Raw genomic sequence first — 12,555 nt, 5'->3', positions numbered from 1 at the left:
AAAACAGGATTCAGTCCTTTAGAACCTTTGCCTAATACTGAACAAATGTCTTGGTTTTTGCTTTCTAATTTAGTACTTGGTCTGAATAATGAGACGGAATTAGACCATAAACTCATGTACTGCCAGGCTTATATTTTAAATTAAGGCATGGACACGTTACAGATGTTGTGAAGGGAAAAGGCCAGCATCATGGAGTTCAATTAGTTGAATTTTTTCCCCAGACGGAGGCAGAAGGACTAAAGTGGTTCAAAACCAAATTTGCCAAATAATTAAAGTTATTTATGACATTTAAAATATTAATCTGCTTTGATCCACATTCAAATGTTGGCTTTTCATTCATATTATTAATATTTCTAGATATAAATGTTTAATGATTTCTCCCTCCATATCAAGAATAATGGGCTTTCTCCATTCTCAAAGCATTTTTAGAATGCTCAGCTATGCAATCAAAACCCTTTCCCAAATGAAGATGGTGAATATGTATGAGAACCAGGGAATGCATTAGAGTGTTGGTTTTGAATTTGTTGCTTCCCAGTAATTATTAGTGGCATTAAATGTGAAGATGCCTTGATAAAAAATGTTCAAAGGAAGTACTGCCTGAAGGTCCAGTAGGCTTTCTGACTTCAAAGTGCTTATTAGGATAGCAGCAGATGCCAGAGATGGAAACGAAGGTAGATTTTGGTTCAACGAGACAAACAGCGTTAACGTAAGAATGTTTCAATTACTGTGATCAACTTTTTCATTTTTTTTTCCTTTTCTGCCATTTATCCATTTCTGATTATTTGTATTTTTAGTCCTTTTATGCTTGCCTCTGTTGCGGTATTATCTCATTTTTGATAGAATTTTTCCTTCAACTTTTAGGTTTGAAATAGTATCATGGTTTGGTGAATAGGCATCATTTAGATTGATGACAGGCATGAGTGCCTTTGCTCTAGCTTCTAGCTTTTATTCCAAAGGTCTCCTTTGATAAAACATTTTCTTACTTTTTCCTTGACTTTTCATTTGAAAACTCTCTTATTCATCCATGCAATTACATAATAAAATCTCTCTCTGCATCTAAAAGTTCTGTCAGCGGGTGATGTGGCATCTTTAAGGAGGTCTAAGTCTTGTGGGTAGAACAGACAGGTAGGTAGAAAGAATATAAATTATTATTGTCCTGAGTGGTAAGAACTGAGATACGATCATTTCATGGAAAATTTTATTGTGACCTTTTAGATTATTTTACCTTAGAGGTGCTAATACACATGAGTATGTGTGTATCTAAGTCTGGGTCTGTGTGTGCCTTCACAGCCAGGATATATACACAAAGACACACAAACACACACACACACACACACACACACATAAAACAGTAAGAGCTCTTGGCCCTTTTTGAGGATTAGTAGATAAAAGTTTATAAGTAAAATGGCTTTGGCTTAATCAATAGTTACACCAGGCTTCTGAGCATCAAGGGAGGACCTATTTTGTATTTTTTTTTTTAAGAACTTTTATTGAGATACAGTTAACAGACAATAAACAGCATATATTTAGAGTGTACAATTTGGTGTCCCAATCTCCCAATTCATTCCCCCCCAACCCTCCCCGCTTTCCCCACTTGGTGTCCATGTGTTTGTTCTCTACATCTGTGTCTCTGTTTCTGCCTTGCATTTCCTCTTTCATAGTTGTTAGCATTTGCCTTATGTATTGAGGTGCTCCTATATTGGGTGCATATGTATTTATACTTGTTATCTCCTCTTCTTGGATGAATCCCTTGATCTTTATGTAATGTCCTTTCTTGTCTCTTGTAACATTTTTTATTTTAAAGTCTATTTTATCTGATAGGAGTATTGCTACTCCAGCTTTCTTTTGATTTCCATTTGCATGGAATAACTTTTTCCATCCCCTCACTTTCTGTCTGTATGTGTGCCTAGGTCTGAAGTGGGTCTCTTGTAGACAGCATATATATGGGTCTTGTTTTTGTATCCATTCAGCCAGTCTGTGTCTTCTGCTTGGTGCATTTAGTCCATTTACATTCAAGGTCAATTATCGATATGTAGGTTCCTGTTACCATTTTCTTATTGTTTTGTTTTTGTTTTTGTAGGTCCTTTTCTTCTCTTATGTTTCCCACTTAGGGAAGTTCCTTTAGCATTTGTTGTAGGGCTGGTTTGGTGGTGCTGAATTCTCTTAGCTGTTGCTTGTCTGTAAAGCTTTTGATTTCACCATCAAATCTGAATGAGATCCTTGCTGGGTAGAGTATTCTTGGTTGTAGGTTCTTCCCTTTCATCACTTGAAATATATCGTGCCACTCCCTTCTGGCTTGCAGAGTTTCTGCTGAGACCTTATGGGAGTTCCCTTGTATGTTATTTGTCGTGTTTCCCTTGTTGCTTTTAATAACTTTTCTCTGTCTTTAATTTTTGTCAGTTTGACTACTGTATGTCTTGGCGTGTTTCTCCATGGGTTTATCCTGCTTGGGACTCTCTGTGCTTCCTGCACTTGGGCAGCTGTTTCCTTTCCCATGTCAGGGAAGTTTTCAACTATAATCTCTTCCAATATTTTCTCAGGTCCTTTCTCTCTCTCTTCTCCTTCTGGGACCCTTATAATGCGAATGTTGGTGTGTTTAACATTGTCCCAGAGGTCTCTTAGGCTGTCTTCAGTTCTTTTCATTCTTTTTTCTTTATTCTTTTCTGCCTCAGTGATGATCACCATTCTGTCTTCCAGGTCACTTATTCGCCCTTCTGCCTCCGTTAATCTGCTCTTGGTTCCTTCTAGTGTATTGTTCATTTCAGTTATTGTGTTGCATATCTCTGTTTGTTTGCTCTTTAATGCTTCTAGGTCTTTGGTAACCTTTTCGATCTTTGCATCCAGTCTTTTTTCAAAGTCCTGGATCATCTTCACTATCATTATTCTGAATTCTTTTTCTGGAAGGGTGCCTATCTCCTCTTCATTTAGTTGTTTTTTTGGGGTTTTATCCTATCTCTTCATCTGGTACAAAGTCCTCTGCTTTCTCATTTTCTCTGTCTTTCTGTGGCTGTGGTTTTCAGTTCCACAAGACAAAGTACTGCTGATACTGCTGTCTGCCCTCTTGTGGAGGAAGCTGTCTAGGAGGCTCAGGCGTGCTTCCTGATGGGAGGGACTGATGGTGGGTAGGGCTGGGTGGGCAGAGCTCAGTAAGGCTTTAATCTGATTTGGTGGGCGGAGCTCAGTAAAACTTTAATCTGCTTGTCTGCTAATGGGTGGGGCTGTGTTCCCACCTTGTTGGTTGTTTGGCCTGAGGCTACTTAGCACTGGAGCCTACAGGCTCTTTGGTGGGGCTAATGGACTCTGGGAGGGCTCACACCAATGAGCACTTCCCAGAACCCCTGCTGCCAGTGCCCCTGTCTCCTCATTGAGCCAGAGCTGCCCCCCACCTCTTCAGGCAACCCTCCAACACCAGCAGGTAGGTCTCGGTCAGTCTCCTATGGGGTCACTGCTCCTTCCCCCTGGGTCCTGGTGAGCACATTTTTTTGTGTGCCCTCCAAGAGTGGAGTCTCTGTTTCCCCCAGTCCTGTGGAGGTCCTGCAATCACATCCTGCTGGCTTTCAGAGTCTCATTCTCTGGGGATTCCTCCTCCTGTTGCTGGACTCCCAGGTTGGGAAGCCTGACGTGGGGCTCAGAACCCTCACTTTAGTGGGTGGACTTCTGCAGTATAACTGTTCTCCAGTTTGTGAGTCACCCACCCAGCATTTATGGGATTTGGTTTTAACGCGATTGCACCCCTCCTACTGTCTCATTGCGGCTTCTCCTTTGTCTCTGGATGTGGGGTGTCTTTTTTGGTGAGTTCCAGTGTCTTTCTGTCGATGATTGTTCAGCAGTTAGTTGTAATTCTGGTAGGACCTATTTTGTATTTTTGAGACAAAGGAATCCACATGTTTGGAGATAGTTATCAACAGCACACTAGTCTTTAGAATGTTTCTATTTGGAGATACAGGGGTACAGAAAACTTGATTTCTACTTTTGTGTTCACCAACTGAAGCAAATACTCAATCCAGGCACATGATTTAGTAAACTAAAAGTAATGGAGGTAGGAAAGATTGTAACCCACCAGTAATCCAGAGAGCTTATTTTAGTCTAGAATGTAACTCCACCTTTGCGCTGACGAAACCTTTGCCTGCTGCACTTTTACTGCCGTGACAGAAGGTGTTCGTCAGTCTGCCTTTGCATCTCTGCCAGGAACGTGCCCTCCCAGCCTTTGTGCGGAGGTGGCCTGTCTGGGTGTAATGCCTGTTGACATCACTTGTACAGTTCCTGGAACTTGGAAGGGTGGTTCTTGTTTGAAGCCACATTTTTGTATTTATTTTTGCTCAAAACAATTTTTTACTTAAGAGTGTATTTGAAAGCATATATGTAATAATTTCATCCTTCTGACACAAATATTTTCATTTTTCTGGCTCCCTTATGGTCTGGTCTCTGTTCATCTATGAATTTGTTTTATATGGTTGGAATTATGTCTGTTTTAACATGTAACATAAAGATATTCCATTGTCATAATGTATTCCTTATTATAATTTCAGTTGCTACGTAATAGCTCCTTTACTACTTACTTTCTTGTAAGACTTTTTTTAGTTTTGTTGTTACTCTAGCTAGTTCACATTAGCAAGCTCGCATAATTATTTGAAAGTTTTATGCAGATATTAATGTCACTAGTTTTCTTCACATGTGATTTTTGCTTATAGAATCCCTCGTGAATATGTATGTGATATATATGTATGTGTATATATGTATATATAGCATATGTATATAGCATATAGCTATATATGCATATATGTGTATAGATATGTATATGGCATATACATGTTATACGTATGGCATATATGTGTATATGGCATATAGCTAATATGTGTGTGTATATATATACATACAGAAATTTTTGAAAAGAAAATGAAAATAACTTCATCATTCAGAATCAACAATAGGAAAGCCTGGAGTTACGTTGGGTAGCTGCTCATTCAGCCTTTAGGAGTTTGCTTTTTCTCTCTAACATGCCATATTGTGAGTGTTTTTCCATTTCATATTTGTACATGGAAGTTAAAAAAAATCCTATGTAAAATAAAGAAATGAGGCTTATTTGATATTCCAAAGATTTGTATTGAAAACTAATCTTTTTAAATAATAAACTTATATGAACTTCAAGAATGGTATGGAATCTACTTTAGTGTGGTAATATTTCAAATAGTTAATTGTTTATTCTTAAAGTCCTTTGTAACAACTGCCAGGATGTAGGTACTATAAAACAGAATACACTAAAGTTTGTTGTAGGGATGTCCAAGCAGGTTACATATCTGAGTTTCGGCTTATCACAACTTGAAACAGATTAAACAGTGCTTAACCTCAAAGCTCACATTTATATATTTAAAACTATGAGTCAGTCTCTCCCTCTCTCTCTCTCTCTCTCTGCATAGGTATGTGTGTATATGTAACCATAGTTTTGTCTATTTCTGGACCTTAGTTCCTCCTAAGTTTATAAATGTTGGAAATCCATCATTATGCATTACTGTTGTTGCCTGAATACTTGAGGATTCTATTTCTAGTATTTAGATGCAAAGCTCTTCGTTATGATGGCGTTTTCTTGTTTTTAGGGCACTCGAAGATTTTTTCTTCATATGAGCTAAATTGGATATTATTCTTCTTGTTTAGCCAAAGTGTTTTATTTTCCACGTGCTCCCTCTGTTGTGTGCAGAGTAAAAGCTGTCCTTATGCCTCCGAGTTTTCCCTGACTGCCCCCGGCCTCTTCCCTTTCAGTAGCCTTTGCAACTCTGCAAATTCCAGGTCGGCTCTGGGTGTCACTGGAGACCCTTCTTGGAGGGCTTCAGCACCGTCTGGAGTCTGGGTGCTGAAGGGGTTGTGTGGGTTCAGCTAAAATCCTTCATTTCTAGTGGCTCGTGAAGAGAAGAAAGAGTAGTAGGAAGAGTGAAATGTCAAATCTTTAAAAATCCCTGGTTTTAAATTAGAGTCTTTTTAAGACGTTGTTGTGGTCATATTGTGGTTTTTATTTCTCGCTGCTTTGACGGTTGTTTCTTCAGGAAGTCCCCAGAGTCCTCCTCCTCCACCAGCTGGCTCAGCAGGAAGGTGCGTGGACCGTGCTCCCGCTGTTACCACAGTACGTTTGCTCGGCGTGAACCATGCTTGTGTTGGCCTCTCTACCTGACACTTGTAGGCTCCTAGTTCTCTTACTGAGGGGGTGTTTTTTCCTCAGAGTCAGGAAGTAAAGTCAATGTGGACTCTATGACCCCTACCTGAATCAGATTTCTTGATGACTGATTTTTTTTTTCCTGTTTTACTAGGCAGTGGGTTTTATTTGAATTAATCTACACTGACCATAATTCCCCAGCTCCTTACTGTTTGTCTCATGTCTAAAACAATTCTTCCCAAGTTATACATCCTAAGTACTACATAAGCACTTGTTCAAACCAATTAGGTATTTCTTGGATTTTTTTTACAAAAAATGATTCAGTTTTCTGAGTCTCCCGTGTACCATATGTACCATGTGTCTTTAGAACTACTTTAATATTAGAGAAACTAGATGTGCTTATAATCAAACTGAATTACTCATACATTTTAAGCATTGATGATTGATTCTTAATCATGAATAGCTTTTATTTTTAAATGTTTCTTAAAAGATATAATGTCAATATATTTGATATTTTATTTGAGAATTGTATCTCTTCTGAATTGGAGTTTGTCATGGAAAGAATTAACGCTAAGAACTCTAGCTATTTCATAAACCACTAGTATCTGGCTTTCCTATAAGCTGAAACTACATGGAAGAAAAATATAGGGGAAAAAATTCCAGATTTCTTGCCAGCTTGTTTGTCCTTCATCTGTTTCCTGCTTATCAGTTTTAAACCTTATTGTAAACTCACTTTATAAAAGTGATTACTATAACCTGTTTCTTTTTGTCAGCTTTGCTGTAACATATAGCAGCAATTCATCATGGATTTTCTTCTGTGAAGAAGAGACAGGAATACAAATTCCACGACTCTTAGAAACACTCAGAAGATACGACCCCTCTAAGGTAAACACAGTTTCAATATGAGTGTTTTTATTTTGGAGCAAATGCTTAAAAGAAGTCTAATTTTGATTAAGAGGTTTTTTAGTCTAATAAAAACACTTAATTTAAAATTAAGAATGAAATAGGCTGCTCTCGCCTTGTAAAATGGAGCACATTCTATCTATGGAACGTGTATATCTCTCAATAAACCTGCTTTCACTTAAAAACAAAAAAAAAGAATGAAATAAGAGTTGACTATCTGGAAGCAATGTTAAATAATTCTCTTTGGGGTTTGTAGCCATCGGTGGGTGGAACATATAATGAGCCATATTTAAGTGAAAAAATCTATTGATATGTGTTAGCAATTTTAGAGAATTAAGAAACTATAACCTAGGGTTAATCAAGAAGTTTAAATTGGTTATTTCTCTTTATCAACAGTGGCCACATATTATTTTAGATACGCAATATTTTTTGAGTACCAACTGTGTATAGAGAGGGCCCGGCCAGACAGGCAAGGGTCCTGACTGCCTGGATGGTACAGAGTAGCAGGGAGAGGATGAACCATTGAAGCAGCAGTTCCTCTGAGAAGTGAGATGTCTTCTAAGGGAAAGATCCGGCACTGTTAGGAGCGCACAGCAGGGCATCAGAGCTAATCTGGGAAGGTCATGGCAGGAAGTGACATTTAACCTGAGCCCGTGGGATGAGTAGGAGTTACTGGAGAGAGTGGTCTAAGCAGGGGGAACAGTATTTGAGAAGGTCTGAAGGTGAGAAGGGATGCATCTTGTGTGAGAAGTTCACTGCTGCTTTCATATTTTAACATTTTATTTTGTGCAGCTATGATGTCGCAGCTGGATCTTGTTTACCTATAAGTTCTGAGCACTGAGCATAGTGTTTAACCCTTAGTAGGTGGTCAATAAATATTTGCATGCGACTGAGCAACTCTGTAATGTCATCTGTCCTCCTGGGCTGTGTTCAGTGTCTCAGAGGTTCAGAGGCGGCCCTGGAGCTGTGCGGAGGGTAAACCAGGCTGTTTAGTTCTCTTGGAGAAGTCCCGGTTACTCCCTGATCACCGTGTGCAATTCTTTAAACGTGGAATAAGCAGAATCGGGTCCTTTCTGGGACCGCTGGACACCCACCCCAGCCCTATCCTGATGCCCACCCCAGCAGTGAATCAGATTTAACGAGGATGTGGAGAGGAGCCGCGGCTTCTGGGTGCCCGCCTGCTTTGTTGATGTGGACACGCAAAGCTGGGCACCAGTGATCATTAGGCTGATTTTTCAAATGCTGGAAAGTTTGTTATTTTAATAAAACCACTGGTTTTGATGTTTTTAAAATGCTGAAAGGATCCATTATGATTTCTCTTCATGCTTTTGATTTCTGGGAAAGTACATATATAATTGAATGAGAAGGTTGATAGGTTAAAAAAATAATTCCTTCAAAGGAGAAAAGAATTACGAACGTGTCTCATCCAGTCTTTCCAGACGACGCTGAGCAGCCTCTGTGTACTCTGTGCCATGTTTTATGGAAAACATTTGTTAGGCTTTTATGTTTGCCTTTGACTTGAGAAATACTCCCAGGTCTTTTTTAGGATGTAGGAGTTTTAATCTCCTCCTAGTGTTCATTTCACCTGGAGATTATTTTTTCCATCATCCGTAGCTCTAATTCTGTACAGAAGACGGTGACTCACTGTACTTTTTAATGAAAATTGGAATGATAAATTTAAAAGTTCAAAGCAAGTTCATGAAAAGCAAGTACAGAACAGAGGGAAAATGAGATATTTTCTTCTTCTTTTGTGAGCTATATACCACATAAAAAAAATCTAGGATGCTTTATTTCTTTTGAAACTACCATTAGGGAATAAAAATTACATAATATTGAAGTTAGCTCAAACCAGTGTGTGTTTTTTTCCCCCACCATATGAAGTTTTAGGAAAAAAGAATAGAACAAACCTGGCTTTGATATTGAGACAGATAAACTACATTAAAATAATAATTTTGTGTTAGTGTATCAGTTATTTTGTTGGATTCTGACTTTTCAATATCCTTTTGTCGTTCTTACTGATGCAAATTTATGCTGTTATATTTTAGGTGAAAAGCTTTAATCTTTATTAAAGTAATTAATCTTTGTTAAGTTGTCTTTCTAGGTGATTTTTTTAAATTTCTGTATCTTACTGAAGTCTTTCTTTTTTTTCCCCACAGTATGCTTTTAATATGTGTGCATTTGCTGAAATGTCTTGAATTTTTAATTTTTAATAGAGGTGAAACATGAGTGCTGGCAAAGAGTGATTCTAACATACTAATAGAACATTGAGTTATTCTTTTATAGTTTGTCTTGATTATAATTGTCTTTATTAAGAAGCCATTAAGAAAGTTATTAAGAAAGATGGGGGAGTGCCTCTTCACAGAATCTGTATTAATTTCTCCCTTAGTTTACAGTGTAACTGCCCACAAAAATATGGAAAAACAATCTTATATACTAGGTAACAGCTGAACACTGCTATTAGTTGTTAAAACATAAAAACATGTTCTGCATAAATTTATGTTTGGAACAGGCGATTATAATAGTGAAAGATTATTAAGAAAGATGCTGAAATATCCTGAAGTGTTTAGTTTCTTGAAACAAGCCATGTTTACATGGTATGTTAATTGTGATGCTTTTCATACTGGTTAATGTTTAGTAGTTTGATTTTTTAAAACGATGTTGAATTTTCTATCTCAAGCCGAGGCTGTTTGCCTTATAATTACTTCTTGGGTGGAACTATGAACCTAGACACACAGTTATGTTACTGGCTTTCATGTATGTTCATTTATGACTTGTTGATGAATTGACCCAAACTAAGACTCTGGGAGGTATTTGGAACAGAACCATGAGCAGAGGCGGGCTCTGAGGAGACAGCACTATATCGCTCCTGCTTTTACTTTCTGATAAGGAATAGGGAGTGAGGTGGTGACGGTTGGATGAGAGAGAAAATATATGAAACGTTTAGAACTTAGGGTACTTGAGCTAAATTATCTGCTGATGTTTCTTTAATAGTTGCCTTTGAAAGCCCCCCGGGCTTGTTGCATCATTTAACACAAAACTAGGAGCACCTCGGACATGTTAGGTGTCCTGGGGATACAGTAGAGAGCAAAATGACAACATCCCTGGTCACAAGGAGGGAGAGTCCTGTGCAGGGGAGACAGGGAGTAGGCAAAGGTGGAATAATGTGTCAGATGGTAATAAGTGCTATAGAGAAAAATAAAGCAAAATAAGAGGGATGAAGGGTAGACGGATGGTGGGCTTACTTTTCTATAGAGAGTGTTCAGGAAGAACTCACAGATCAGGTCACACTTGAGCCACGTGTGAAGGAACTGAGGGAGGGAGTTATGTGCTCCCCACTCCTATGTCCAGCTGCCTACTTGTCTGACGGGAGCCTCAAACTCAGCTTGTTCAGAACTGAACTCTTCATGCCCCCTTTTAACCTCTTCCATCTTCAGTCTCCCACGTCTCAGAAATGGCATCACTGTCTATCCGGTTGCTCATATGAAAAAGCTGGGACCGGTGATTGAGTCCTCTTTCCCCTCAACTTCATGTTGGGACATTCAGTGGAGTCTCCCTCCAGGATACACCCCTCATCCATCTTCTCACCATTTAAATACTATCACTCTGGTCCAGGCTACTGTCATCTTTCCTTGACCATGATTTAAGCATCCTAACTGCTCTCCTGGTTTCCACTCTTGCCATCCCAATAATCCAGTATCTCTGTAATTCAGGTCATCTCCCTTACCTGCTCAAAAACTTCCTGTGGTTTCCCACTGCACCTAAGATAGTTTCACTAGGTATAGCACTCCAGGTCAGCAGTAATTTTCTGTTGTTGTAAAGATGCTCCATTCTTTCACTTCACTTGTTTTTGTTGAAAAGTTAACTGCATGCCTTGCTTTTGTTCCTTTGAAAGAAAGATGTAACCCCTCCCCCAAAACTACTTTTAAGATTTTCTCTATCTTTGGTTTTTCAGCCAATATATGCCTATGTGTGGTTTTCTTTGTATTTCTCTTGATTAGAGTTTATAGAGCTTCTTGACTCTATGATTTGATGACTTTTGTCAGTTTCTGAGAAGATTCTAAGCCTGTATTTCTTCAGATATTGATTGAGTCCCATTGTCTCTCTCTTCCTATTCTGGGTTTTGAACATCATGTATTTTATTTTAGTTTATTTTTTATTGAAGTATAGTTGATTTACAGTATTGTGCCAATCTCTGCTGTACAGCAGAGAGACTCAGTTATACACACATATATATTCTTTTTTAATATTCTTTTCCATTATGGTTTATCACAGGATATTGAATATAGTTCCCTCTGCTCAACAGTAGGACCTTGTTGTTTATCCATTTAAATGTAATAGTTTGAACCTACCAACCCAAACTCGCAGTCTATCCCTATACCCCGACCCCCGGCAACCACAAGTCTGTTCTTTATGTCTGTGAGTCTGTTTCTGTTTGTAGATAGGTTCATTTGTGCCATATTTAAGTTTCCACATGTAAGTGATATCATATGGTATTCGTCTTTCTCTTTCTCACTTCACTTAGTTTGAACATCATGTATTTTAGACCTTTCACTGTGTCTCATGTTGCACTTAAGTAAGCTCTTTTCTGTATGTCCCTCTTTGTTTTCTTTTTTGTGCATCCATATGGATATTTTTACTAACTTACCTTCTAGGTTGCTATTCACTCTTCTTTTATATCTAATATTCTCTTGAATTCCTAACTTTAGTTATTGCATTATTCAGTTTTAGAATTTCCATTTGACTCTTGTTTATAGACGTCTTTGGTAAAAATCTTCATCTCCGTGTTTTTTCTTAAATATATTAATTATAGTATTTTTTTTTTTTTTTGACTGCAAAATCTGATGTATCTGGGAATCTATTTCTCATTTTTCTCTGTTTTTGGTCAGGTCTTGTTTCTTGGCGTGCCTGGTAATTTCTCACTATCAGATATTTTATGTGAAAACCTGAAGAGGCTGTGGATGATACCCCTTCCTTCAGGAGGTTTACTGTTCTCTGGGTCGCAGACCTTGTTCCGGTGGGTCTGTTTACAGACCACCCTTATTCCCAGACCCTTCTCCCCTGGCAGACCCTGCACTCCAACCTTGGGCTCCCAGAACTACTGCTGAGAAGCCTCTGCTCCGATTTCAGCCACTTACTGCTGTTTTCCTCTTGGTTCTTGTGTTTTCCCTTGGTTTTGGTGCAGCCGAGGAGTTGAAGGGAGATTGCAGGCAAGATTTTGGGCTCCCTCCTCTGGGATCCCCTTACATCTCTACCTTCTTGGCAGCCTCCAGCTCCAGCCTCTGTCTCTGCAGTGCAGCCAGACTGCACGAGTCCCCAGCTGCTGTTCTCCGTTGTGTGCTGTCCTCTGCTCTGGGAACCAGCAAATTCCTTGAGGGTAAAAGGAGGTGCATGTGGGGCTCCCATGGGTGGGGTGCCCTTCTCCCTGGGATGTTAGCCCTCGCATCCTCTTTGCCTTTGTTGTTTTCTGATGCCCTCAATCATTTGCTCTAAGAATTTCTTCTGTACAG

General features: G+C 38.9%; 1 protein-coding gene across 1 annotated transcript in view; it reads left to right on the top strand.

Annotated features, from left to right (window-relative positions):
* B3GLCT (beta 3-glucosyltransferase) overlaps positions 1-12,555 on the top strand; it is a 104,880-nt gene that overhangs the window by 37,558 nt on the left and 54,767 nt on the right. Inside the window, exons 5-6 of the mRNA XM_057707497.1 lie at positions 6,039-6,115; positions 6,919-7,030. Coding sequence (XP_057563480.1) covers positions 6,039-6,115; positions 6,919-7,030 — 189 coding nt within the window. The remainder of the gene's footprint in view (positions 1-6,038; positions 6,116-6,918; positions 7,031-12,555) is intronic.

The sequence above is a fragment of the Hippopotamus amphibius genome, chromosome 14 (assembly GCF_030028045.1).
Source record: "Hippopotamus amphibius kiboko isolate mHipAmp2 chromosome 14, mHipAmp2.hap2, whole genome shotgun sequence".
Taxonomy (NCBI): domain Eukaryota; kingdom Metazoa; phylum Chordata; class Mammalia; order Artiodactyla; family Hippopotamidae; genus Hippopotamus; species Hippopotamus amphibius.
Note: the sequence above shows the minus strand (reverse complement) of the source record. Positions and strands in the feature narration are given on the sequence as shown.